This window comes from Colletotrichum gloeosporioides, assembly GCF_011800055.1.
Source record: "Colletotrichum gloeosporioides strain Lc1 chromosome Unknown consensus_14, whole genome shotgun sequence".
Taxonomy (NCBI): Eukaryota; Fungi; Ascomycota; class Sordariomycetes; order Glomerellales; family Glomerellaceae; genus Colletotrichum; species Colletotrichum gloeosporioides.
Genome location: NW_025544659.1, coordinates 201,595 through 228,074, shown reverse-complemented (window position 1 = coordinate 228,074; position 26,480 = coordinate 201,595). Strand labels below are relative to the sequence as shown.

Below are 26,480 nucleotides of genomic sequence, written 5' to 3'. Positions count from 1 at the left end.
TCGGAAGGGAGGCAGAGGTGGTGAGCGAGGATGGTCGATCACTCAGCGGCGGCGGCGGCGGTGGCTTTCCAGATATGGAGGAAGCAGGGTCGCGGGATGAGGTAGTTGTGGTTGCGACAGCTTTGGCGGTCGACAAGAGTCGGACTGTGAATGCGTGCAGCCGGCCGGGGCTTTCTTGGTGTGCGTGGATGGGCAGGCGAGCGTTTTGTCGGATCGCTTTGCGCGGCGGCTCGGTGCTTTGGCAGCTTTGTGCGATGCTGATGCGGCAACGCAAGCAACTTGAGTGGTGGAAGGATGACAGGCGATGGTTGGGGGGCTACGCCAAAGGGAAACCAATGTGCTACTGAACGACGGTTGAGAGCAGTAGTCGGAATGGCGTAAATGGCAAATGGCGTAGGGCGGATAGGCGCTTCAGATGCCGTCAAGGGTTGGGTGGTCGTCTCAAAGGGGGTCTAGACCGGAATCCGAGAGTAGTGGTTCAGGTGCTGGGGAGAGAGACCGAGAGAGGAGAGGAGAGCGACGGAGAATAAGAGGATTGGCAGTGCAAAAAGTGCGAAGTAGGTAGGTATTCGCAACAGAAACGACCCGCCGGCAGAGTTCACAGTCAGTACAGAGTACAGAGCACAGAGTATCCGTAGGGTATTCGGCAGAAAGCTGAATTATCGGACTGGAGGTGGATATCAGGTATTCGCAGATGGTCCTGTCGCCCAGCCGTCGTCCGGGGACCGAAAATGAGGAAAAGGTCCGCAGCGGGTTCCCGAAATGGAATTTCAATTAAAAGTGGTGGACGTGTCGATTCGCGGTTTTCGCGAAAAAGGGCGTGTCGGTCTGGTGAGCGTGTCGCGTCCAATTTACAGAGGGAAGAGGGCGGCGAGGGGGGGGGCCGTGTGCTCGCTGGAGGGGGCTGGCAGCAGAGACACACAGAGGAAGCAGGTGCGAGCCAGAATTCGTGCCTTCCCATTTGCTTAAGCGAGCCGCACAGGCCACTCAGACTGCTGGTTTCCCGGTGCGAGGTGGGGCACTGAGGGTACGTACCGGCCCTCCTCACCGCGAAAAGTGAAAGGGCATTCACGTCGGTCTGCGAGGGAGGAGCGTGGGTGACGCGTAGTCGACGTGCCGCGGGTGGCCTTATCGCAGACCAGGTCTGGGCCTCTTATCGCGTCCACCTTCAGTCCCATAACCAGAACCAGTCACGATGAGTACTTTACCCATCATGTAAACAGCTGAGGATTTCCTTAAGATCAGCAGTTAATTGATGGTGGTTGACGACTGTTGGTTCAGACCTCAATGCTGGGTACTTTGCCAGCAAGCAGTCTGACCTCGAATGGCATCCGTGATTCTCACGTGCCATGTGCTGAACAGCCGATGAAATAGATGACTTGGCCCTTTCCTAAGATATCAGTATTCAACAATCTTCAATTGGCAGTCAATTGACAATTCATGCTACCCTCAATACCTAAGGTAACATCGACCCTCTGTTGTTCTTGCCTTGTAAATAATAATTGTCTACGGCAACTGCCCCCCATCCCAGGAAGCTTGGGCCACTTCCCCCTCGGCTCCTGAGGCAGATCCGATGAAGCTCGCAGCCAGTCCCCGTCACCGCTGCAGCCAAATCTCCAAATTTCTGCACCGTACCTTACCTCCGTCCTGCATGCATCCTGTTCGACATCGATACCGACTCCGACGCCGACAACGGTACATGCGTCTCTGCCCGACTGCGAGACACCAGCCGAGTGCAACAACAATGTCCCTGCCGCCCTGTTCCTGATTGTCCTTGTCTCTTACCAGCCTCCTGCTGCTCCACCATCACCATGCCCAAGGTCCGCCTCCCGATCCGACACCCCACACCGCAAAAGAAGGTCTGGAGCCACCTCCACGCCGCGACCGCTACCTCCACCGCCGTTATCCCCCTGCCGCGGCCTATCCGACCCCTTCACCTCTACCGCCACCTCCTCCGCGCTACCACATACTTCCCGCTCATCTGCCGTTCTTACCTGGAGGACTGGGTCAAGGACGGCTTTCGACGAGAGCGAGCGAGAGCTGCCTCGGCAGCAGCCAAATTGCCCACACGAAGGCGCGACCATGGCCGAGAACGAGAAGAACACTTCCTGCGCACAAAAGCCCTCGGGGAAGGTAAAAGGAAGCTCGTCATCCTCAATGCCGCACTCTTGGGCGACACAGACCGCTTCCGCAAGGTTTTATGGCTCGTTTTTGGGAAGCTAGGCCGCCGACGCCGTGAGCTCATGGCCGACTTTGTCAAGAAGGAACCCGATCCTCCCCTGGACATCAACGAGCTCGAGAAGCAAATGCAAGTGCTTGACCTTGAACGGGACATCCGGGAGACCAGAAAGCTGCACGAACTCAAAAGGACTCCCCCGACGAAGCGCGTGTTCGACCGGACCGATCCCACGCCCTGGGTTCGCCAGAAGCTTAGTCCCATCGAAGACAACTGGGATATCAAAAAGCTCACCCAGTTCTACACCTCCCAAAAGACGCAGCAACGTGATACACCATCGGATTGCTGGCCTCGAACTGAGCTTGACAACTTCAAACCTGAAAAGTTCGTCCCCGAGCAAGACGTGTGGGGCCGAGAAACCGCAGCCCAGAGGAAAACAAAGAAAGTGCGTCTTTGGTGGAAGAGGACGGCAGATAGGCTCGTGCCACCGGTGGAGCGCAATGAATGGGACATGTTGCGCTTGATTGTCAGCGGTGATGCGCCTGAGATCTTGTGGAAACTGGCTCCACGCAGGCCAGTTGCTATGAAGAAGAACGAGCAGGGAGACTTTCCGTGGTCGGCCTATGCCTCAATCCCCGTTCGCGAAATCGAGCGCCCGCGGTCTCGAAAGAGAACCCGGCTGACTGGCAAGACGGATGACGGCCCATACTCGCAGACCCAACAGCGGGTGCGCGAGGTTCCATACAGCGACAGAAAGCTCCGGCGAGAGTTCAGCAGGTTATGGCAGGCCTCATCGTACGTGGAGGAGAGTAAAAGCGATGAAAAGGGCCGGGACAAGCGTGAGTTTGTCTGGGGTAATCCTTTGACTAGCCCACCCATCGCATCGGGCCCTCAACTTGGAATCTTCGAGGGCGTCGATGCCCAGGGGCAGATACTTGGCGGAAAATAGTGCCTTGTCTATTTGTTTTTATTATTATACCCCGGCTCCCGTTCTATTTAGTCTAGCAAGCCAGCCAGCTTCGGCAGGGCGTCACCATCGACACGCATGCCAACCCACTCGTCCATGGCCTTGGCGCCGATGGACTCGTAAAACTTGATGCTCGGCTCGTTCCACTTGAGCACCACCCACTCAAGTCGGCCTCCGTCCATGGCGACGACCTCCTTGGCCAGCTCGACCAAGAGGCGCTTGCCATAGCCCTTCTTGCGCTCCGTCTGGCGTACATAGAGATCCTCGAGGTAGACACCGGGCTTGGCGCGCCATGTGCTGTAGTTGTAAAAGTACAGGGCCATGCCGACACCCTCGCCCGCTTCGTTGAACAGGATGAGACACCTCGCGGGTCTGCTGGGGGATGTGGGCTCGGTCACGGGCTTGCCCGCCGTGCAGGCGGTCTGGTCGTCCGGGGCGAAGGCGATGGTGTTTCCGAGCGATTCCTCAGTGGCCTGGACACTGTCAAGTTCCTTCTCGTAGTCCGCCAGCTCCTTGATCAGGGAGAGGATGATGGGGATATCTGGGGCAGTGTCAGTTCATGTCCCCCCGCCTGCATGGCAGCAAGATATGTTACTGGCTTACCTTCGCGTCGCGCATGGCGGACGGTTGAGTTTGAGGGTGCCATTTTAGAGAGTGAGTTGCCGGGCTGTAGTGTTTTGAGCACAAGATAGCTTGTTGCAGAGCCTCAATTGCAGAACCAAAGATTATTTGTACGGCTCAGCCTGGTTCTCAAAGGGCGCGCCTATGTCGAAGGTGGAGAAGGAATCATGCATGCGCCCCTCAACCAACGTTAGATTTATGTCTGTTTTTCACCGCCTTCGGGACTTGTGTTTCATCACCTGGGCCGAGTCAGAATGAGTCAGGATGCATCACGGCAAGCATATCTACAACATCTATAGCTTCAACAAGAGGCTGTTCAAAGAAGATGTGAGCAAAGTACAGCCAAGAAGCAAAACACTGGACCAGCTAGATAGCTGGTGGTGTGGGGATGAGGGGTAGCGGATGGCAATCATCTATCGGTATCTTATCATCGATCCGTAGCGACAGGGAACAGAGCTTCATTCCCCAGTCGAAAGCTCTTGACGCAATCTGCAATGTTTCCTCGGTTCAGCCAGCTATTCTCCGCGTCGCCGGCCTTATCGGCAGAAACATCCAGCCAGGCTCCGGCGGACATGTTCAATTGCCGCCGACACCGGGCCGGAGTCCCCCAGTCCGCGAATGGAGCGAGCAACGCAGATTGGATGAAGGAATGAATGATGCGAGAACCCTTGGCCGCAGACGCCATTGACGAGTCAAAAGATACGCAATTCCATTGAGCCAACCGTCTGAACTCCCCCCACACACTCGCATCGGCGGCGTTCCGACCTTCCTGTTGCGCCATCTGGCCCTGCGATGCGCTCAGAGGCCAGCGAACCAAACATTGGAAGACTGGACCCCCCGCACCAGCTCCAATGCCCCTCCATTTCAGGGTACATTACTGCTGTGATTATGCCATGACTTCCGCTGGTGGACGGGTCGGTGTGAGAGAGAGCTTCCTCTGTCCGTTATTTGTGATCCGACCAGCTGAAACCCGCCAGCCTGAATCCCGTCCGCGCTCAAACTCCTGCTTATCAATACTTCACATCTGTTCATAAACAACACCAAACCTCACAGCCGCTTCATCCCTTTTTCTTAGTGATCTACTACGCCAACACAAAAAATCAATGATCATGCTCCTCCCGCCGCCGAACCCGACCCTCAAGGGCCAGAAGCTCTTGATCCTCTCCCAGTTCAAGCCCGACGACGACTTCTACGCCAAGCTGCACTCCCAGTTCCCGGATCTGAAGGTCGTCTACCACGAGCTTGGCTTCCCCGAGAAGAAGCCCGGCAGCACCTTTGACGAGAGCGAGTGGAAGGACGTGACGATCCTGCTCACCGGCAGCGCCCTCCCGGACCCGGAGCAGGCGCCGAAGCTGCAGTACGTGCAGCTGCAGAGCGCCGGCGCGAACCACATCTTGAAGCATCCGCTGTTTACGGACACGGATGCAGTCTTTGCGACGGCGAACGGTGTCCACGGGTATGTTTTCTTGAGTTTCTAGTGAGATCCAACGGTCAACTCACACCCGCGCAGACCTCAGATTTCCGAATGGATCATTTCAACCTACCTCTCATTCCAGCACCAACGTGAGTTACTTCACCCTTCAGGTTACACCGCATGAGTGCTGATCAACCCAACAGTCCCCAAATACATCGACAACTTTCGCGAAGGAAAGTGGTCTCGCGGAAATGAATGGGTAGAAGACGCCGTCGGTCGCACAATGCAAGTTCCCTCCGTCACTCGCTCTCCCCATCACCAGAGCATCTCACTAACCTCACCACCAGAGGAATCCTCGGCTACGGCAGCATCGGCCGCCAAACCGCCCGCGTAGCCACCGCCCTCGGCTTCAAAGTGCACGCCTACACTCTGCACCCGCGCCCGACGCCCGAGTCCAAGCGCGACAACGGCTACTCGCCCCCCGGCCTCGGCGACCCGGAGGGCAAGTTCCCGTCCAAGTGGTTCTCGGGTGCCTCCAAGGCCGACCTGCACGCCTTCCTCGGCTCCGGGCTTGACCTGCTCGTCGTTGCGACCCCGCTGACCGACAAGACGAGCCACCTGCTCGCGGCGGAGGAGTTCCGCATCCTGTCCGCCAAGAAGACGTTCGTGTCCAACATTGCGCGTGGCCCGATCGTCAACACGGACGACCTGATCAAGGCACTCGATGACGGGCTCATCCGCGGCGCCGCGCTGGACGTCACGGACCCGGAGCCGCTGCCTGAAGGGCATCCGCTGTGGAAGGCGAAGAATCTGCTGATCACGCCGCATATCAGTGGCATGTCGACGAGTTACACGGAGCGGATTCTGGGGATTTTGGACCTGAATTTGGAGCGGTTGAGTCAGGGGAAGAGGCTTGTGAATGTTGTCAACAAAAAGGAGGGTTATTAGACTGTTTTTATGGTAGACAGATCCGACAGCGATTTTGTGTAATGATCTCATTCTTGATGAACGAGGAAGAGTCTCTCAAAGGTGCTTGGCTGACGCGTGGCTCACTGAGTTTGGCTACTTTTCTACGTGAACATCGACTCACCCTGCACACATATGGCAACTCTCATTCACGACTACCTCGGATGACCCATTCCTTATTGCTCATATAGCCACAAAACCATGCATGCCCATCTGAAGCCTTGCTTCCTCGCTCAGGCCTCTGTACTCGCGCCATGCCCTACCCTACCAATCAAACAGCCTCAATCCGCGGAGACGACGTCTTTCGATCATAACTACCATCGACAGACGTCGACGTGCCCTCTGCAACAGACGAATCCTGTGACTTGGGCTGGCGTTTCTCTCTGCATCTCAGTTAGCCGCTCAGTCTCCAACACAGAAACAGTGAATCTTACCCCTGAGTCCCCAACAACACCCGGACAACCTGCGTCGTAACCACCAAGCACACAACCATGACCGCAGAATAGACATAGCCCTTCGGGAACCTCGGCGCCTCAACGGTGGGATACACAAACAGCGGGATCCACGCATTCGTCGACGTCGCGATCGCCGTCATCAGAATCAGCGTCAACGCCCTCTCCTCAATGTTATTCTTCAGAATGACGTTCGCCCAGCCGTACAGCACCGAGGACACGGCCACCGCAGAGTACGACGTGCTGAAGGCGAACCACTTCGCCGCCTCGGGCACGTTCCAGACCGCCAGGATGACGAGCCCGGTGAAGTTGACCGCCGAGGCGAGGGTGATGGCGGCCGGCCGGCCGATCCACAGGTCCGCGCTGAAGTTGATGAAGAGCACGAAGAAGATGCCCAGGCCCGGGCTGATGGCGTTGAGCTTGTTCATCTCCGCGGTGCTGTAGCGCCCCAGGCTCTTGATCCACAGGAGGAAGGCGGCGCTGTTGGAGCTGGTGTTGAAGAAGAAGACGTCCCACAGCACGAGGAGGTAGAAGCGCCAGTTGGTGAAGACGCGCTTTAGGAGGTTGAGGGAGAAGGGGGTGCTCTTGACGGAGCTGCCTGTTTTTTCGAGACGCGAGCGCGCGAGTTCGAGTTCGGACTTCTTCATTACGAGTCTGTTTGGTTTGGCGGGCGTGCCGGGCCAGATGAAGTAGCCGATGAAGGCCAGGGGGAGGGTGATGATGGCGTTGATGATGAAGAGCCAGCGCCAGCCTCGCAGGCCGTGAACGCCGTCGAGGTAGGTCGTTGCCGCGGCTTGGAGGAGGGATGCCGTGAGGGTGCCGAGCGTGAGGCCGATGTAAAATGTGCCACCTCGGCGACCAATCTCGTCGCTTCGGTACCAGGACCCAAGGACGAAGTGTACGCCAGGGAAGTACGATGCCTGTCAAAATTGTCAGGAGGCGCGTCGGAAAACGGAATTATGATACTAACCTCGAACAGGGAGACCATGAACCGGTAGGCCATGATCTCACCATAGCTTTGGGCGCGATACTGGAGCAGAGTGAACAGTCCCCATCCTTATTTGAAAAATTCAGCCCATGTTATTGCAGACGATTCGCAGTCTGAGGCATAGCTCACCTAAATCAAGGGTCGGCACCAGAATGTGCATCGGTACTCGGGGGAACAGGTAGATGAACGGCAGCAAGCCGACCACGTTTCCCACAACGAAGATGGTCTGGAACTGAACCAGCTCATTCCCGTGGAAGCCGAGTTCATCGGCCATTCCTGATACGTATGCATTATCTAGAACGTGTCAGTAAACTTCGGCCTGGTGCGTTGAGGGGGCCATACTGATGTTGGTCTGGTCCATGTACTTGACCCAATAGAGAATGAAAGCATAGGGAACAATGAGCAGATCCAGCTTGAGGATCAGCTTGCGTTCCTCCGGGCTATCGCTGGGCGAGAACCAGTGATACCACCGGCGTACGGGTTCGGCCATGATGAGCAGATGCGTCAGACTCACGACGAACAGGACGTTGGTATTTCCCAATCGTCATATATATCTACTTTCATTTCCATTTCTTGTATCTTAATAAATGAAACAACTCCATCCCTCAACTGAGAAATCCCCGAAGTCGTCACCACAATACCGGAGCACATCACCGGCAAACAGGGGCCGGAGTCCCTGCGAAGGCATCAAGCACCGGCCTAGGCCCCGACCAGCGTGCCGGTATTAGCGACCGCGTGGCATTATTGCCGATGTCTTATCTTGCATCGAGTTCTGGGATGTGTGGTTGGTTCATCTGAGCTTGCCCGGCTGTCAGTTTGGTGTGTCAACAGGGACCCGGACGATGGTGCAATTTCTCGCGTCATTGCGTGAGCGTTGCAGTCGGGCTTCTGCCGAACCGGCGTATTTCAGTGCGGACGCCTTCTGTGGACTTTCTCAACTCCGAGGTTTGCAAAATATCCAGAGTGTAACGTCAAAACATTTGATGATGAGCATTAACCTATCCTCGATATCTACGATTACTGGCCTCATTGAAGCTCGTGCATGGTCCTCGGCGGCGGCGGAGTTGGCAACTCATTTATCTCGTTCCTGGCATCCAGCTCTGCCTTGGGAGTTTCGATCATGCCATGATATCCTTCGGCACTTTGTCCTTTATGATTCCACTCAAACACTTGGGTATGCGCTTCGACGCTTGAGAGTTTCCTGTTGGCGCGGCGCCGACGCCATAGGAAGTAGGCAGCGATGAACATTGCGATGGCGACGAGAGATACGCAGGTGCTGACGGCGATAACAGCTCCGGTAGAAAGCCCAGACGATGGCTCGTTTGTGGGAGAGGCTGGCGAGGAAGTCGGAAGACTCCCGCCTGTCGTCGAGGTTGGTCCGCTAACATCTTTCCACCATTGACGTTAGCCACATGCAGACATAGAAGAGATCTGGGGTATAGTAACTTGTTGCTTCATCTGCTTTGCCAAGCTGGCAGTAAGCATCAAATACTTGCGTTGCGCTCGCGACCTCCGTGCTCAACCGGCCGCAGTTCTTCGCAACAGCAGTGGCAATGATGTTGCTGAATCTGTCCGAGCTTGCGGTGCAGAAACAGCTATAGGATGTTGTTCTGCCTCCGTCACCGCAACCCGAGATCATATCTCTCACGATGGAGCTGATGGGGACTTCGGCGCATGATGGCAGTGCGCTGTAGCCGTCCGCCTGATCAAGATAGTAGACAGCTTCTACATGGGTTAGAAGCCAGAAGCATATTATGCCGATAAGAGAGAGTTGAGACCACATAAGGGGCAGTTTTGAAGGTGCGAGTGAACCTTGATAGATCTGAAAAGTGGTGATGATGTGTTGATCGCCACGCTTGTTGATGAAATGGTGAAGATTTGTTAGGCATAAGGTTTTACGAGAGGACTTCCATACACGTATGTCAAGTGCTCTTATTTCACTCACGATTGCGCATTCGCATGCCGCGCGATGTCTGTGATGGGAGCTGAGCTTAGCTTAAGCCACGCAAGAGACAATCTGACTCACTACAGCTAAAATGGAAAAGCCATCGCAGCTGATCTAGAAGGCTTAGACCTGTCGCTCCTCGACAAAGTCTAAAGTTGACCGTAAGATACTGGAGCATTAGGTCGAGTCTCATCACCTCCTTTTATTTTGGATGTTATCAAGATTATCAATGTCTACGCCCATTAACCAGCTTCTTGTAATGAAGATTTGCAGAATCTCTGGGCATTGGCACACCATGTTGCTACCTTGCAGACTACAAGATTGTTCCAAGTGTGCCCTGCTTCCTGGAGCCAGGCTCTGGAAGTCTCAGACATGGGATATGAAGTCTGCCTATCTAACCCAATGAGAGCACGAAGTGCCAAGGTGCAGCTGTGGAGAGATCCCTGTAATCCACGAGACTAGTAGAGTCAGCCCGCCATCGACGCATCGCCTTAGTGTCTTCAGCCGCAATCAACTCTCCGATACCTAAGGGACATGAATTTCAAACCCGGCGTCCTACACGCGAACGAACCCAGACCCGAATACTTTTACATGTTTGCTGCCAATTTAATAATTATGCGCATGGTAGGTAAAAGTGTTGAGGTGACACCTGATGGACTTCGAGAGAACCAAAGGCCACTTCCCATCGCGAAACGCTTCTGCCGCCTGCCTGACTGCCTTGGTCTCAGTTGCCTAGGGTGGTCCCAATGGGCACATTAGCAAACGCTTTACCCCGTGAAAGGGGCTAAAATGTACCAGTTGCCTGAGACAAACGTAGCCGTAGAATTCACATGCCGAATCGCTGATCGTCTGGAGCTGTATAGAAGTAGTGCAAGACGCTGGTTTGTTTTATTTCACTTGGCCCCTGGCCTCAAAGATATTTACAAGGAATATATGTGCGATGACAATGTTACAAGAATGCGTGTGTCTCTCAAGACTGACAGATGGGTATCACAGAACGGTCCATCGGCCTCGACAGAACCCAGATCATGGCATCGAAGTTGCTTAGACGCACTGAGAGTACCAGTCGTTGACAAACTCGCACTTGCCAGAGGCGCAAGAAGTAGCACCAGAGTAGCCCTGGCCACCGCACTGGCCGTAGAGAGCAACAGAGCCGGAGCCGGAGCCGGAGCTGGCGGCAGCGCTGGTGGCAGCGGCGGCAGGAGCAGCAGCAGAGGTGGCGGCAGGGGTGGTGGCAGCAGCCTCGGCAACGGTGTCAGCAGTTTTGGTGGAGCCAGAAGAGCTGCTGGAAGAGCTGAGCTTGCCGGCACCGGCGTTGTTGGGAACGCTGGTCTTGATGGAGCTGGCAGACTCGGCGGAGGCAATGGAGAAGCCGGAGAACTCGCTGAAGAAGGAGGTGTCCTTGAGCTTGGAGAAGTCGGTGGAGGTGGTGGTGTCGAAGACGTTGACCTCGCAGGCGCGGCCGAGAGCGGTCTTGCACTGAGCGTTGGTGGTGGCGTCGGGGGAGGAGAACAGCTTGCCCTGGTAGTCGGAGACGAGAGCCTTGACGTTGATGAAGGCGTTGCCCTCAAAGATACCGCGGGCCTTGGTGTCACCACCCTCGAGAGCGTGGCCATCGTTGTCGTCCCACACGTTGTTGACGGCGTGGAGGAGAGTGCCACCGCTGAGGGCAGGGCTGCGGCCGGAGGTCTTGTAGATGTAGTTGTTCTTCATGGTGATCTGGTCGTCGGTGCCGACCATCTCGAAGGTCCAGTAGTGGTATCCGTTGCAGCCGGTAGAGTAGTCGGACTCGCCGTTGATGAAGTTGTTGGAGAGAGTGATGCGCTTGCTGGGGTTGAAGCCGAAGACGTAGTGCTGGCGGCCAGGACGGGCAGTCTGTCTCAAGGGTCAGCATCGACACCATGTTATTTACAACCAAGTGGCTTACCGTGACGTGGTCAACCCAGACAAGGTCAGCACCATCGAAGCCGATAGCATCACCACCCCAAACGTACTTGGGGTTCAAGTCGGAGACCTGGATGTTTTGGATGCTTTTGTCTGTTAGTGCACGGAAAGCGTCACGAACGTAGGTTAGCACTTACATGACGTTGCTGCCTCTCATGCGCAGGCCCTTGCCCTTGATAGCGCCCTTGCTGCCAACACCGAGGATGGTCTTGTTGTTGCCGACGTCAATAGGCTGGGTCGGGGCCTTGTACCAAGTCTCGGTCGAAGCAGGGTTGCTGCCGCAGTCGTCCTGGATGATCTTCTGGCAAGCAGCGCCGGTGCCCCAGCTAGCGCAAACATTGCCGGACTCAGTGCCCTCAGACTCGGTGAAGTCGTACTCCTTGGAGAGGAGGATGACACGAGGCTCATCATCAGTGAGATACTCCTTGAGCTCGGTGATATCCGCAGGGGTGACGGCAGTTGCGCTGCCACCACCAGTAACACCAGTAGCAAAGCCTTCAGGCTTGCCAGAGACAGTCTGAGCCGCAACAAGGTTGGCAAGTCCCGCCAAGACCGCCAAGAGAGTGGGAGCCGACTTCATTGTGGAGTTGTCGTGATCGAACCAAGATTAAAAAAGCTGGGTGAAAGGCTGATGTTGGTTCGTAGAAGAAGAATTGGAAATATCGTGGTTGAGTTCCGGAACCCAATGTATGAATGAGAGTTTAGAGTGGCAAGCCAAAGAAACGAGAGACGGTATGAGAGGTGACAACCAAAAGAGACAAAAGTTTGGTAGGAACAGAGTTGCGAAGAGGTTGCCATGTGGGAGCCGAAGCCTCTTGATAAATCCCCCGTGCTCGCGCCTCGATCTATGCCCGCGGATACCGTAGCCGCCACGGGAACGATCTTTTATCTGGAACAGACTACAGCTGTCACTTAATTAAATCCCGTCCTCAATTGGGAACCATACGACAATTACAGGGCTCGTAATTGGGTTCTGCCCCAGCAAACAGTGGAGCGTGCGCCCATCGATCCCCTGCGCAAGCCGCACGCCTGGCCCGAAAGAGCATAAGTATCCTCCTGATCCCGGTGACAGCTACCGTATTTGAGTCCAAAAAACAGGCAAATCTGAAGTGGGCGCGCATTGGGGTCCTTTTCTGCTCAGGGGCAAGTGGTGCTCTGCTGCCCACTCTGGAAAACTCTTCGTTATGGCGGTTGGCCTTCCTATTCAAGTCGAATGCAGCCGCACTTTTAGGAGACCTTGACCTATCAGTGATCAGGGCATTCGGCCTCTCACTTTTTGACTTGAAACGGCATGACGTTGTTGATGCTCTTGGACTTAATTAACAGCCTGTGGCCAATGGCGTCTAGTAGCCACAAAAGGGGGATCAAGCATACTTTGTGAGGTTAAATTAGCACAGTAGAGCAGAGGACCAGCGGGCTCGGGGTCGGTATTACGAGTTAGGTGCGGCCTGCTGTTGGCGCCCCTTGTGGTCGCGGAGTATCGGTCCTACGCCCTAGCACTCGCGCCCAGTAAGACCGCGTGTTATTCTGTGGCTCCTGTATCGCCATTCCACAGCAACGCCTCCGAACATCGAGCCAAGGACGATGATAGAGTCGTCTGTCCCGGACTGGACTGGCTCAAGAAGAAGAAAAAAGGGTCAAAAGTAACGCAACACTCTGGGGTGGAATATCAGACATTTCAGCACACCACACGATATATTCATGAGAATCGTGTCAAGTTACGGGGTGTTGATTGGCTTTTACTTCGGCCTCCGGTACGATCCGCCTGCTGTAAGCCACATAGGATTGCGGGGTGAACAGGGGGATGCATCATCCCCTAGCGTAGATGAGCCGTATTATTTCCCAGAAATTGACATGTCACACAGGCGGATCTATTTCTAACGTTTCCGATCTAGTTTGCGAAAGCGAACACTCCCAACATCTCTAAGATCATCCTATGATGATACTTTTGACGAATTGTTGCTTGCTACTCATTGGCGTCTACAACTCAACGCATCATCAGCCGCGTGCGGTCTGGCTAGTAGAGCGGAACTGGATCTGAAATTCGAACAAGAAAGACTTCTCGGCCTCAACCAAGGGACAAGCTTGCTTTGGCCACTTCTTACACTGATACGTTTAGGTCTTCTTTCGCAGGCATGTTATCCACATACCGACCGCAGTGGTGCGTTACGTAGCTGGAAAACTGTGATGACTTGAGCCATCCGATCAAATTGCGATAAGAATGCAGGATTAATTCTAGGAATTACAGAAGTAATAACGTATGAATTCGTCTCAGGACGAGGGAGTTGAAAACATTCCGATAAGGCTAATTCATGCAGCTATGGCCCTAGTCATAGTGCCACTCATGTGTAGAAAGCCATCATTATTCCTGCGGGACACCACAGTCTTATTCTGTCCGATCAAATCATTGAGGCATGACGTGGGTCTGGACATATTGACTGAGGTTCGCTCATCAGGATTAAAGCTCATTACTTCGTATCGCATTTCACATTCTCGCTACCTGACTTACTTATGAAATTATTAAGAATCCTTGTTCGTGAAAACAGCCGTCTTTACTCAAGAGTCACTTTGCTATTGGAAGTACGAGAGATCACATAACATAATACCAAGAACTTCACCCTTGCCGCTACTACAACAATAACGAAAGCTTCCAGCCACCACAAAGAGAAATCTTTCTTTGATTCTTAGGAGTAAGCGCTACGAGTATGCAAACAATGACAATGCTCTCAAAAGCCAGGCCCCAAGAAGTCTTTTCGTTGGTGCCTATAAGACTGAAAGTGCAATTCCTGTTGAGAACAAGGCGCATGATCTGTCTATATTTCATCGCACCAGTTTGGCCAAGCTTAGCCGCCAGCTTATGTGATGTATCTGAACCCGTTCAAAACAGCTCTCTGTGAGTCTTTGTCGAGCCTGTTCATCGCCTCCTCGTTATATTGGTCCACCTCACTTCGAAGTCTTTCAAACTTGTCGTTCGCCTTCTTAAGACAAATACGAAGGCCGAAGATGCAACACAAACCGAGTACCTGAAAAGCCAAAATACAAGCCCAGGACACACGAAAACTCGGGCCGTATTCATCTAGCCAAAAGTAGTTGGCGAATAACGAAGCACTATTAGCCAGGGTATTTGCAATACCGATAGCAGCAGCTCGTTTGATTGCTGGTTGGACGATGGTCGAGGACAACCAAGGGTAAGTCGTTGAGTAGATGCCAAAGGTCCCGGCGCTGACGAGGAAAGTCATTGCGTAGCGAGCCCAACGTTGATCACCTATAGCGACCAAAGTGATAGTCCCGGCAATGGCAGTAATGGCAGAGATGCTCGCGTGCGGTGATCTTTTCTGTCGTCTGTCGGCGTCCCAAGCCAATGTCAAGGCCCAGATGAAAGAGAAGAAGTACGGAGGTGCTGTCAGAAGAAGAACGATGGTGTTGTTCTTGAAGCCAAGCTGTTGAATCAAGGTTGGGAAGAAGTGCGAGAACGAGATGGAGGCAGTTGTCGACATTTGAAGCAGAGCAAACAACCACACACGGTAGTCCGCCAATGCAGCCCAGATAGCCTGCTTCATCGAGATCTCATCTTCGCCCAAAACTTCTTCACTGCCGGCGTCTGCAGCCAAGCGGCCCTGCGCAATGACCTTTTCCTCCTCTAACAACCATTTTGTGGTGCCCGGGTAGTCGGGAAGAAGGAAAAAAGCAGTTACCCCAACGCAAATTGTAGCAAGGCCTTCGAGGATGAAGAGCCATCTCCATGCAGCGAGGTGTCCCACCCCAGCCATCCCTGAAAGAATCCCAGCTGATATAAGACCGGCAAAGCAGTTCGACAAGAGCAGCCCACAGACCAGTAGGGCCATGCGCAATCCGAGCTCTTTTTTTGTGTACCAGCAACTCAGGTAGTATATGGCTCCCGGGAAGAAGGGGGCTTCGACGATTCCCAAAAAGAACCTAACGACCAGCAAGCCGGCTGGAGAAGACGTGGCACTTGTGCAGCCGCTCACTATGGCCCAGATTATAATGCATCCAGGCTATCGCAAGTTAGTCTCTGTTACACAAGTTATTCCATAGAGGAGTTCTTACCAGGAAGACATGCGGCTGCATCTTGGTCATGAGCATTGTTGATGGCAACTGCATCGCGATGTATCCTGCAGAAAAGATCGAAATGGCGGTTTGATACGTTGCCCCTTTGACGTGGGTGTCTTCTTGAAGACCATAGAGACGCGCTTGGGTAATCGAATTTCGATCAAGATAGTTGAACAGATAAATGATAACAATGAGAGGCAAGAGATGGGCGTCGATTTTCCGAACAAGCTGTCGCTCGGTTTCTCTTGAGAATTCGGGTGAGTAGGACCGGTATGTGTCCATCAGCGTGAGGTTCTTTGTTGGAACATTTTCAATTTCTTCGCTTCCTTGCTTGGAAACCTCGTCCATAGCAGGTTTTGGAACACTGCTCATCGCCATTGCGTCTCTGCAGGGTTGGTTGTCGTCTGAATTGTGTCGATTGCCGAACGAAGCAATGTAGACAAAGCTCTAAAGACAAAACAACTAGAAACATGGGAGACAGGAACGAAAAGGGTCTTTTTGACTTGGCAAATGTTATGGAGTCCCTCGCGCTTCGTCTTCGATCCCACATCACGTTCCCCATACCCCAGACCAAGAATGGCCTCCGGTCCGGAGCCGATCCGAAATCCCCTCATTCCCCATTCTCACCCCAGGTTTTCCCCATGTCTAGTTCTCGACGGTGCCGAACACCCGTGTTGGATTGTGAACAAGCATTTCCATCCATTGCTCTGTCGTGAGCCATTCCTTCAACGCTGCTAGCTCCAAATGCGTATCAACCAGTAGAGGAGGCGTGGGATTAAGACCCCGGACACTTCCATCAATATGAGGCCAATCGCTTCCCCATAGGATGCTCTCAGCCGCACGGTCGGCAAAGGTCTCGATCAGGGGGCGCATCAAGTTGATGTTCGTTGGTGACCGTCTATGCAAGGCTCCTACCTTGACAAAGAACCTCCCAGACTCTAGAAGACGCAGGAAGCTTTGAAACTCTGCGGTACCTACGTCGGAGGGGTTGGCGCAGCCATTGTGGTCGGCAACGATGGAGACGCGCTCAAGGAGTGGTTCTTCTAGTAGTGTAGCTTCCAATGATGACCATGTCGAAAGTGGAAGCTGAGCCGAGATGCTCCAGTCGTGTCGGTGAACAGGACAGTGTCTGGCAACGTCCAGGAACTGCTTCTTGACCCAGTCCAGATCGCCACCCGAGCCCCCGTATGAACCATGAATACGAACAGACCTTACACCAGCGTCGTGGAGTTTATCAAAGTCAGCTGCTGTCAAACCCTGAAGCTCCTGTACTGATTCTGGGTCCCAGAAGATAGTGCCCAATGCCCTTTTGCTGGGATCAGAGTCGCGACACTCATTCAGATTTCCAATCAGGCCACGGTACCCATCTTCTATGGTCGCCTGGACCAACATGAGCTGATCCGTGAAAGAGTTTTGGATGAGTGCATTGACCCTAGCAGGTTCGGGGGTGTAAGCGCGAGTTGCTTTGAAAGGGTACTTTTCTGGGTCGAAGCAGTGCGTGTGACAGTTCCATGCCAACGGAGGGAGCTGTATCGGTGTCATGACAGAGTTCGTCTCCTCTAGCTTTAGCTTGAAAATGGTGTAAAAGAAAGCTCACAATAATCCAAATGACCTTTCTCTCGCTGTTTCATTTCAGAGGACTTCCCCGTCTGTTCTATGTAGGGGCTTGCTGCGCGTACTAGCAGGCTCTCGCTCGGACAAGTTCCGCTTCCAAAACCAGCCTCCGGAGGGGGTCCGAGTCAACCGGAACGGGGCCGATGGAGTTGAGATTAGGGAGAACAGACACAGCACCATTTCGAACCAAGGTACACACTTTACTGTAGGACTTAGTGCCAGACTTTCAGAATTTCCAACTGGTCGAAGATAGGCTAGCCTCTCCCTTTCTACAGATGCTGTTGGGATTCTGTGAACACATGCATGCATGACTGGGCTCAATGAAACTTCAGTCGTAAAGCACAACTTGGACAACCACTCAAATAACACCAATCTACGAGCTCGCAGGAGGTCTCGATTGGATATGATAGCCGCAAAGGGAGTTGCGTCTGTAACTCAAAACTGACTGCAGTTTCCACACGAGACGAGAGCTTTTTTGTTGCCAAAGACTGCCACAACAACAGCTGAGAGCATCTTCATTCTGCTCTGTGGCAAAGCCTGATCACGACCGGAGACAATCATCTGCTGCGAAAGCAAGACATAAAACAGCCTTTTCAAGGCCGCAATCGCAATGATCTCAGCGACAAAACATCCCATGCGTGACCCCAAGATGCGGAGTTCAGTGGGTCACAGCGCGGGGAAATCGAGGGATCATTGCGGCTTGGACCTTTCGTGGCTTGGCATTATGTATTCAACCTTGAGGACCGAGAAAAAAAAACGCGTATCTGTTCGAGAATCTCTCTTCAGCACTACCCCTCCACACGCAACGGAATCTCTGCCCCTTTATGAGTTGTTGCATTGCATTTTGTGTAACATCTTTGCAGACCAGCTATCAAGCCCCTGGCGTTTGAACCCCGCACCCCGCATCAACGAGACACAATGGCTGGCGACAGCGCGGGGCCGCAGGAACCCCTCATCGAAGTCATCACACAAGCCGAAGACTTCCACCAGGCCGCTGAGGCTGCCATCAACGCCTTCTGCCACCAAGCGCGCGATGGTGTCTACATGGGCATGAACCCAGGCTGGGACACGCCCGAAGGTGTTGCCGCCAGCGCCGAGCGCATGGCTGCTCGCTGGCGTTCAGTCACGACCAACAAGCAGGGTCAGCCGAACACTGTCTTCCTCAAGGCTACGGTTCCGGACCCCGAGAACCCCGGACAACGCAGGGTCGCTGGTATGGCCATTTGGTTGCAGGCTTCGGCTGTCGAGGGCTACGGCGAGCCGAGCCCGACGGACTTAAAGAAGAGCCTCGGAGTCGAGGCGCTCTACCCGAACAACGAGACTGAGCAGCGATACTTGGCTCAGTGCATCGGTTCCCTTCATCGGCGCCGCACCGAGGTCATCAAGCAAAAAGCGACGGCGAACCCTCCGGCCGTTTTTGCGCTGGATTTGTGCGCCGTAGACCCGAAATTCCAAGGAAGGGGCGCTGCCAAGAAGTTGGTGCTGTGGGGTCTGGAGGAGGCCAAGCGACGGGGCGGACTTGAGGCCATTCTCGAGGGTTCCAGCATGGGGAGACATGTCTATTCGAAATTGGGCTTCAAACAAGAGGGACCGGAGATTGAGTACCATGTTGATGATTTCCCCGAGCGCAGCAGACCTTCAAACATCTTCATGCGAACTGGCGATATCGAGTCAGCTTGATATTGCCGGTGAACGGGGCGCAAGCATTACAGATAAACTTTGGGGTCTCATAGGAACTACTATAAACAGCCACATAGCTACGCGACAAACACCAAATAAGGAACATATTAGAAGGTCGTGATATCATTATGAAGAACTAATAGTACAACTATTGGGAACATGCCGTCGATATCCATAGGTTCGCCGGAAGTTCAGACCATGATGGTACTTGAAGCTAAACAGCGTTCGAAGTGGGCTCGGTCTTAGTGTGGTGGTGCTCAGAGTAAGGCCTCTCGTCGCCCGATTTCTCCTTGTGCTGGCCGTCTCCAACAGCAGTTGCCTCCGTGGTCGTAGAAGCGCGGTGAAAAGCAGACTCGTCCTTCTGCTTGCGGGTAATGTAACCTGGAGGCACCCACTTGCTCGAAGAATAAGGCTTGACATTCGGATCGCTGTACATGCGGTCGACGTTCTCGAGAGAAAGACCCTTTGACTCGTACAAGAAGAACCAAACCAGCAGAGCGGCTGCGAGGTTGCAACCAGCGAAGACAAAGCCGTATGCATACGAGATGCCGTCATCCGCGAGAGGCGTAAGGAATGAGATAAGGAAATTGCCAAACCAGTTGCCAGCCGTTGCCAGCGATGCTTGCTTTGCTCTGGTTCTCAGAGGGAACAGTTCTCCGATAACGCACCAGGCCATAGGTCCCCATGTCTAAGTATGATGAGTTAGTATGATCTTTACCAGTCGGTGGTATCAGAGCGGGGAATACTTACGCCTGCAAAAGAGGCAATGAACATGCACGCAGATACAATCATAACGATACCAGTGGTGCGGCTTGTGTCGGGGGGCACAGCTGTACCAACAGACGCGAAGACCGCAAGCCAAGCAGCTTGCCACAGGGCACCGATGAACAATGGCCAACGTCTTCCGTACTTTTCGACAACATACAGGCCGTAAAAGGTGAGAGCCACATTTACAGCTCCGAGAATGAGCTGTGTCATGATTGGGTCCTCGATACCGGCAGATTCGAAAATCGTGGCTCCATAGTAGAACTAAATACCAAATTAGATACAACGCTAAGCGCAATTATATAGATATAGATACTCACGAAGTAATTTACCCCAGTCCATTGTTGCAGGAAGTGGATGAGTATTCCTAAAAAGGTGCGGTATACGGTCTTGGGTATTCCGGAGGACCCGGTGAAGCACTCGGCCCACGTTCCAGTTCCGGTCTTAGACTCTTCTTCCAGGACCTTGAACATTTCCTGAAGATCGTTCTCGACGAGCTCATTGTTGGGGTCGCTCTTCATTCCACGAAGACGTGCCATGGCCAAGCGTGCGCCTTCCCAGTCGTGCCTGCCAGCCAGCCAACGAGGAGACTCGGGGACCACAAGAATGCCAAGTCCCAGAGGGCAGGCAAACGCGATGCCGAGACCGATAACTATGCGCCATGAAGCGTCTGACTCTTGAATGTTTCGGACACCGAAGTTGATCAAGTTGGAAATCAGTATGCCGAAAGTGATCATGAGCTGGTAGGATGCGACGACGGCGCCTCGGATCTCTTTGGGTGAGCACTCGGACTGGAACATGGGTACACCGACAGAGAGGTTACCGACGCCCAAACCAGCGACAAACCTGCCCATCATCATGTGAACCCAACTATTCATGGCGGTGATTTGAATGATGTTTCCGATGATGAATACACAGACTCCGAAACTAAGGCTTCGTCGTCGACCCCACCAATCGGCCGTGTACGCTCCCGACAGAGCACCAAGCAGTGTGCCAATGCTCATGAGCGAGACCATGAGGGACTGAGTGATAGAAATCCATGTTGGAATCCCGTTCTCTTCAGGGCCAGTTGCGAATCGTTTCCTGAAGTCTGTGAAGAGCAGCATGCCAGAGATCTGGCCAGTGTCGTAGCCGAAGAGGAACCCGCCTATGGACGTTACGACTCCGAGCACGAGTGCTTCGACACCGCAGTCGGCGCCATTGACGCGTATCGATCTAATTCCAAAGTTAGTGATAAAATACTAGAAACAAAACATCGGCAGATTGATGTACTTACTGCTTCCCCAGACCCATGATTGTGATGCGCTTTCGGGATGTGTTCCGAAGTCAAAGAATTGCTTGCCGCAATAGTGTGATGCTGAAGCAGTAGAGACCCCTAACCCTCAGGGTGACAGCATGTGACGAGAAAATGGACGGCCCAGATGTTTGGGTAAGGTTGCTGTCAAAAGCAATAGGATTCAAATAGTTCAACCCGTATGACGTCTGTGTGTCTCCGACGCACCATGATGACTTTATACGCAGCCACATCCTGCAGTGTCGCAAAAACGGTCAATTGTGGTCGCCTGACAGAAAAAGCGACGGGAACGCTACCATGACGTTGCCCAGACGTTGTCCGACTCGTAGTCGGTCCTACCTGCTCTCGCAACTGGGGCGCAGACCGGGGAGCTCGAGAAGGCCAAGAAGGTGTGGGAGGACCGGGGGTGGGATGCGGAGCGGAGTGCGGGATGAAGGTACGGAGTACGTCCTGTCTCCCTTTTCTTCCGTGGGCGTGATCCAGAAGAAACGCCACGCGACAGGCCGAGAAAGCCTAACATCCATAATCTGGGGAAAAGCGCTACATTCCACGGCGGCGGATACAGCCAACAAGTGAGCAGACGCGATGGATGTGACACCCAAACGTCGGGCAACCGTGCAGGCATATCGACAGAACTGTGATCAAACATACAGGCCAGGCAAAACACCTGTTCATCAGAATGATTCTGGCAGCATGCGGTTGGGTGACTTACTTTGGTAGGAGTGCGGCTTGGAGATCGGCCGCTTGGCTCTCGTCATTGCCGGCCGCACCGCAGGGATACGCGAGCCATGGCACACGGAATCGACGCGCGAAGCCAAGACAGCCACCATGCTGCCAAGGCGGAGTCGCGGTGAACGATCAGATTCCACACGGTCGCGTTGCCAGGATTCGGTGGAAATCCTCTTCCAATTCTGAGTGTCTATCCGTACAGGGCGCTTGCGCTCCTACGCTCTTGGCCTTTTGCAAGCGGCTCCGGCACCGTGGGCCGAGTGTGGAATACCACGTCTCGGGATGAGCGACTGGAGTGATGCCATGACGATCGCGAGACCCTCACGTGCGAGTCAGCTAACGGTGCGACCAGACTGGTTGCATTCTGATTGGAAAGCCGAACGTGCCCTGAAGCCTTACTGGCGTCTTAGCATATCCCGAGGCGGACTTGCTTACGCATTCCACCAAACAAGACTCGACCATGCAGATATCCAAGACTATGGACTGCTAGTTTACGTTAGGAAAAAACCCGTGGTGAACTGATTTACATCGATGGTCCGTTTCGATGTTTCCATAACTGATTGAAAGACACTACCACTTGCTGAAGTGGTGGGGGGCCACTACCAGTGGAATCTTTAAGGCATTAACTCCAGATCCTACAGGCTCGCCTGCATATCATTTTTACTTGGCGAGCCGCAAATTTCCCCAAAACTCTCGATGGCAGGAAGTGCTGCGTCTCCGACTTTCCACTCCGGAGGCCCCGGACTCCTCCGCTAGTACGCCGGAGTTGTGTCCGGGGCCCCAGACATCATGCCCCGTTCTCCGCAGAATGAGATTAAAGATGAGCATAACGGTCCGATTGCGAAAGGGGCTCGCTTTTCTGGTCGCTGAAAACAACGGTCCGATTGACCTGGTTTTTGGTGGAGACCCCAAGGTATTAAATGGAGCTTTAATGGCTTGGCTTCTTGGTTTTACACGTGTACAATAAGCATCTAATAACCATTCCTGAACTCTATGGATATTCTACAATGCGCTGTTTGGTCTTGAAGGGACGTTGGAGGTTCTCGGTAGTGCCTACATCTTCCAACCCGCATCAACAACATTCAACTCCTGAGACTGCTGTGTCCTGTTTTCTTCACAAACTTCAGCTGAAGGGAGCACTACTGCTGGCACCAGATGAGAGTTTTCCCAGAATGCTGCTGTAATGTGAAGCAAACCTTAGGCTTTTTGCGCTGGCATCAGGAAATCCGGGTCACGTTGCTCACTTGCACCCCTTGCACCCCTTCCAGCAGCATCATCGAATAGGTTCTTTCGTTACTGCAGCCACTTTGCCGTCCATGCTAAGAGTTCCGCAGTAGTTCATATGGCTAAATTGAATCTCTTGCTTGCTTCGGGTTCCTGACTTGGTCTTCGTAAAAGGATGTAGCAGAGAGAGGGTCTAACTTCTGAGGCTCATCGCGATGCCAATGGATCGAAAATTGACATCACACGCACTGGAATTTGTCTTCTACTTCTAGTTGGGTTAGGTAAAAGGTGCGTTGAAAGTACCGATGCTGCTGCTTACCCTAGGTTGGCTGATAGCTGTGTGGGTTGGGTAGACCTGGTTATGATAGAATCTTTCTTCGGTAGTATGGATGTGGCCATTCAAACAAAACATTGTACGGTCACCCGATGAGTGTTCCGCGATCACATCGCTTCGAATATTCCGCCGGACAAAGCACAAAGAATTTAGGAACGCCTTGTTTCTAAACACATTGGAAAGCATTGTGCTTCGTGACAATGGCAAGGCGATGATAGTTTAGAGATAGACCACAGAGTTTCCTTTGCCTTTGAACAATTATTTCACCATCCTTCAGGTATGCCATTCCATGTCATGCCACGGAGCAAATTAAAGCAAGACGGCCGCCACCAAGTCCCGACTTTTCGAGAAGTGTCAAACACAACTTCAAACTAAGTAGACACCCATTCCCGAAAGCGTGCCTCACAATCTTGCGGAATTCCGACTCGAGGAAAGAACTATTTGAGCTCGAAGTACGCACTAGGTAGGGCCGGTTTTAGTTCATCCAGCCGCCGGGTGTTTCACCAGCATCTAAAGCAGTACCTTTTCCAAAGCCACACCTTCGACAGAACCGCATACCAGCTCTGGAGATGTCGAGAGAAGGCGATAGTTTCGATGCAGCCCTGCCGCTGTTTAAGCTGTATTTTGGCGAAGAGCTGGTCGACTACTTTCTTTCAGATGTCAGATATCTGCGAAAGGAAACTGACATTATGAGGCAAATGTATATATCTGCAGCCCAGCCTCTGTACTCGCTACGAATGAAAGTTGCCGCCAAAGCCGCGCAAGCCAAACTTGGAAAACTCCGAACACAGCCGACGTTGATGAAGAGGGCTGGGAGAAAGGTAAAGCGCTGGGCAAATGGATCTAGTATCCTTTCATGGTGGCGGCATTTCAACAGACACGCACGAGACACCCCTGCAAGTAAGCTTGCCAGGGCTGAGCTATTTTGCAAACTATTTCCAGAACTCGACTGGAAAGCTGGTTCAAGACGTGAACCATGGTTTTACCTCTTTCTTCACACTCATGTTTACGCCTTGAAGGCCGGAACCACACGGTCAAACGAAATCGTCGATGAACCACTGCGGTGGTGCTTCCGGGCCGACTACCTCGTTGCGAACATTATTCGTCTACGAGATAGGGTTTGCCAAAGTTGCCTGACCTTTTCTTTCCAGGCATGGATGTGCCATGGCTCAGAGCCCTGGCAGTTGTATCCCAGCAAAACGGCTGCATTCGCTGATCTGATAGGTCGTTTTCGAGCCACTTCCATTTTCCCTCAGTCCGGCATGGTGTATGAGAAAGATTTAGGAACAGGTGAGCGTCAGCCAGCATCCTTCGAGATAAGACTCCGACCCATGCGGTTCCTCGCGGCTGAAATGATGGATGCTTGCATACCACCTGCCGACTGGGACGAGATGTTGATTGAGATGCAACAACTTATTACTAGACTAGGAAGTTCTCACAAGAACAGCAAGATCTGTGCGATGAGAGACCTTCTGTAGCGATAATGCATAGAAAGCTTCGGAAGGAATCAAGTGCGCAAAATTGTCTTAAGTGGCAGCAAGATGTAGGAATGGGAAAAACAAGTGGAAAGAATATGAAGATTACGACCGTATATTTGGTTTGGCCAGGCATGGATGTGATATCTAAACTAATATGATTATTGTAGGATAGAAGCATCCAACATTAATCTATCTCTTAGTAGGTTCCAGACATGACAGAAAGGCGACCACCGTCGGTGAGGAGAATTGAACCGTTAGAATAGCTTCCTGCTCGACTTGCGAGGTACAGAATGGCGCCGCTCATTTCCTCATCGCCACCAAATCTCTGAGCCGGGATGAACTTGTCATCACTAGGGGTCTCGTCCTCTGGTTTTCTGTCACCAATGATTGAAGCAGCCATATCGGATGGATACACTACGACGGTCAGGTATCATTTCCCTTTGACTTTGGCGGCTCTCAAGTCACAGGAAATGGGGAAAATGACTTACATCCTGGGGCGAGTGCATTGACGCGAATGCCAAACTTGGCTAGCTGGGTGCTGGAGTGCTTGGTGACATGCATGATCGCAACTTTGCTCGTCGTGTAAGGAGGCGTTGAGACCCGATGACGACTGAAGGCTGAAATGCTAGACGTGAAGATGACCTGGCTCTGGACAGTCGGGACTTTCCCACCAGGAACGGGCTTGCCAAAACCACCCTTGAGCGCATTCTTGTTGCCAGCGTCAAGCAGCTCAAGGAAAGCGGTCATCGTGAAGTAGGCGCCAGTCACGTTGATGTTCAACACATCGTTCATGTCTTGCATGTTGAAGTTGTCGAACATTGTCTTGCGCGTCTCCGAAATATTATCGTCCGGATTGAAACGGACCGGAGGGCCCAGAACACCAGAGTTCGCAATCACAAGATTGACGTAGCCGACCTCCGTGGTGACCTGGTCGACAGCGGCTTGGAGGTCACTCTTGGAACTGACGTCGCATTGAATCGGGACAAAGGCTGCATTGTCCTTGGCTGCTGCCTGGAGAACATCCAGGCGGCGACCTAGGATGTAGACCTTCTGGGCTCCGTTGGCAGCCAGTGCCTTCGCCATGGTCAGACCGATACCTGTGATGATGATTCAATAAGGGGCTGCGGGGGTTGTGGCTGAGGTGGCTGGGACTCACCACTGCCTCCGCCAGTGATGACGGCGACCATGCCATCAACGCGAAAAAGGGTGCTGGAATCCATTGCTGCCGGTGTTCCGATGGGGATGTTGAGATGATTTCTGTTCTGTGTTCCTTTGTTGACTGCATGCTCAAAGCCGAGAATCATTGGCAGTTATATACCCGTTCCCCCTCATCCCAACAAGCTAATCATTGAAACGGACGTTTCCCAGGTACCCAAAGCCACATGTTCAAGACAATGGCCGGACTTCAGCTGCAGACTAGGTTACACAGGATCAAGAGGCGATTGACCAATCAAAATTTTGGCCTCTGGATCGATCTTACATCAGAACCTTAGCGGCGGCTGCAAGCTCCGACGACGGCCGACCGCGGCGCCGCTGCAATTGGTTAGACCAGCGGTTACAAATCAAGCCAGCAGTTTAGAGCATATGATGTGAATCCATCACTCCTTTTTGCATCACGAATAACTTCTCGATGCATGGGCCAAGCTCGATCGATCAAGGTAAGAGATGTCCTCAGCACTGCCTCTGATCATGGCGGCCGACAGCGGCCTATGCAGAGCTGTCTTCGCCGCCCAGGTATGCTTGAATTGCAAAGCTCGGAAAAAGAAATGTGACAAATTGCTACCCAGTTGTGGATATTGCGGAAGGTAAGCTCGATCG

The 26,480-nt window shown here is 53.1% G+C and overlaps 8 protein-coding genes across 8 annotated transcripts; 3 read left to right on the top strand and 5 right to left on the bottom strand.

The window, feature by feature from the left end:
- Positions 1-1,811: 1,811 nt before the first annotated feature.
- On the top strand, positions 1,812-3,125 carry GCG54_00014104 (uncharacterized protein; the record flags this gene model as incomplete). The annotated part of the gene is made up of 1 exon (XM_045413945.1): positions 1,812-3,125. One exon carries the CDS (start codon positions 1,812-1,814, stop codon positions 3,123-3,125), a length of 1,314 nt encoding a protein of 437 aa, XP_045269049.1.
- A 47-nt stretch (positions 3,126-3,172) lies between these two features.
- Positions 3,173-3,789, bottom strand: GCG54_00014103 (putative acetyltransferase NATA1-like; the record flags this gene model as incomplete). Its single annotated transcript, XM_045413944.1, has 2 exons — positions 3,173-3,684; positions 3,747-3,789. The coding sequence occupies 2 exons, from the start codon at positions 3,787-3,789 to the stop codon at positions 3,173-3,175; spliced, it is 555 nt and encodes a 184-aa protein (XP_045269048.1).
- A 1,084-nt stretch (positions 3,790-4,873) lies between these two features.
- On the top strand, positions 4,874-6,126 carry GCG54_00014102 (uncharacterized protein; the record flags this gene model as incomplete). The annotated part of the gene is made up of 4 exons (XM_045413943.1): positions 4,874-5,220; positions 5,275-5,327; positions 5,382-5,453; positions 5,501-6,126. 4 exons carry the CDS (start codon positions 4,874-4,876, stop codon positions 6,124-6,126), a joined length of 1,098 nt encoding a protein of 365 aa, XP_045269047.1.
- Positions 6,127-6,415: 289 nt separating this feature from the next.
- Positions 6,416-15,922, bottom strand: GCG54_00014101 (putative pectin lyase A; the record flags this gene model as incomplete). Its single annotated transcript, XM_045413942.1, has 10 exons — positions 6,416-6,527; positions 6,579-7,516; positions 7,567-7,652; positions 7,714-7,878; positions 7,927-8,030; positions 10,584-11,404; positions 11,457-11,559; positions 11,611-12,047; positions 14,359-15,489; positions 15,542-15,922. The coding sequence occupies 10 exons, from the start codon at positions 15,920-15,922 to the stop codon at positions 6,416-6,418; spliced, it is 4,278 nt and encodes a 1,425-aa protein (XP_045269046.1).
- A 267-nt stretch (positions 15,923-16,189) lies between these two features.
- Positions 16,190-17,086, bottom strand: GCG54_00014100 (uncharacterized protein; the record flags this gene model as incomplete). Its single annotated transcript, XM_045413941.1, has 1 exon — positions 16,190-17,086. One exon carries the CDS (start codon positions 17,084-17,086, stop codon positions 16,190-16,192), a length of 897 nt encoding a protein of 298 aa, XP_045269045.1.
- A 990-nt stretch (positions 17,087-18,076) lies between these two features.
- GCG54_00014099 (uncharacterized protein) lies at positions 18,077-18,838 on the top strand (the record flags this gene model as incomplete). The annotated part of the gene is made up of 1 exon (XM_045413940.1): positions 18,077-18,838. One exon carries the CDS (start codon positions 18,077-18,079, stop codon positions 18,836-18,838), a length of 762 nt encoding a protein of 253 aa, XP_045269044.1.
- Positions 18,839-19,052: 214 nt separating this feature from the next.
- Positions 19,053-20,896, bottom strand: GCG54_00014098 (High-affinity glucose transporter ght2; the record flags this gene model as incomplete). The annotated part of the gene is made up of 4 exons (XM_045413939.1): positions 19,053-19,526; positions 19,589-19,867; positions 19,924-20,818; positions 20,880-20,896. The coding sequence occupies 4 exons, from the start codon at positions 20,894-20,896 to the stop codon at positions 19,053-19,055; spliced, it is 1,665 nt and encodes a 554-aa protein (XP_045269043.1).
- Positions 20,897-24,858: 3,962 nt separating this feature from the next.
- On the bottom strand, positions 24,859-25,966 carry GCG54_00014097 (Secoisolariciresinol dehydrogenase; the record flags this gene model as incomplete). The annotated part of the gene is made up of 3 exons (XM_045413938.1): positions 24,859-25,076; positions 25,151-25,759; positions 25,819-25,966. The coding sequence occupies 3 exons, from the start codon at positions 25,964-25,966 to the stop codon at positions 24,859-24,861; spliced, it is 975 nt and encodes a 324-aa protein (XP_045269042.1).
- Positions 25,967-26,480: the final 514 nt, after the last annotated feature.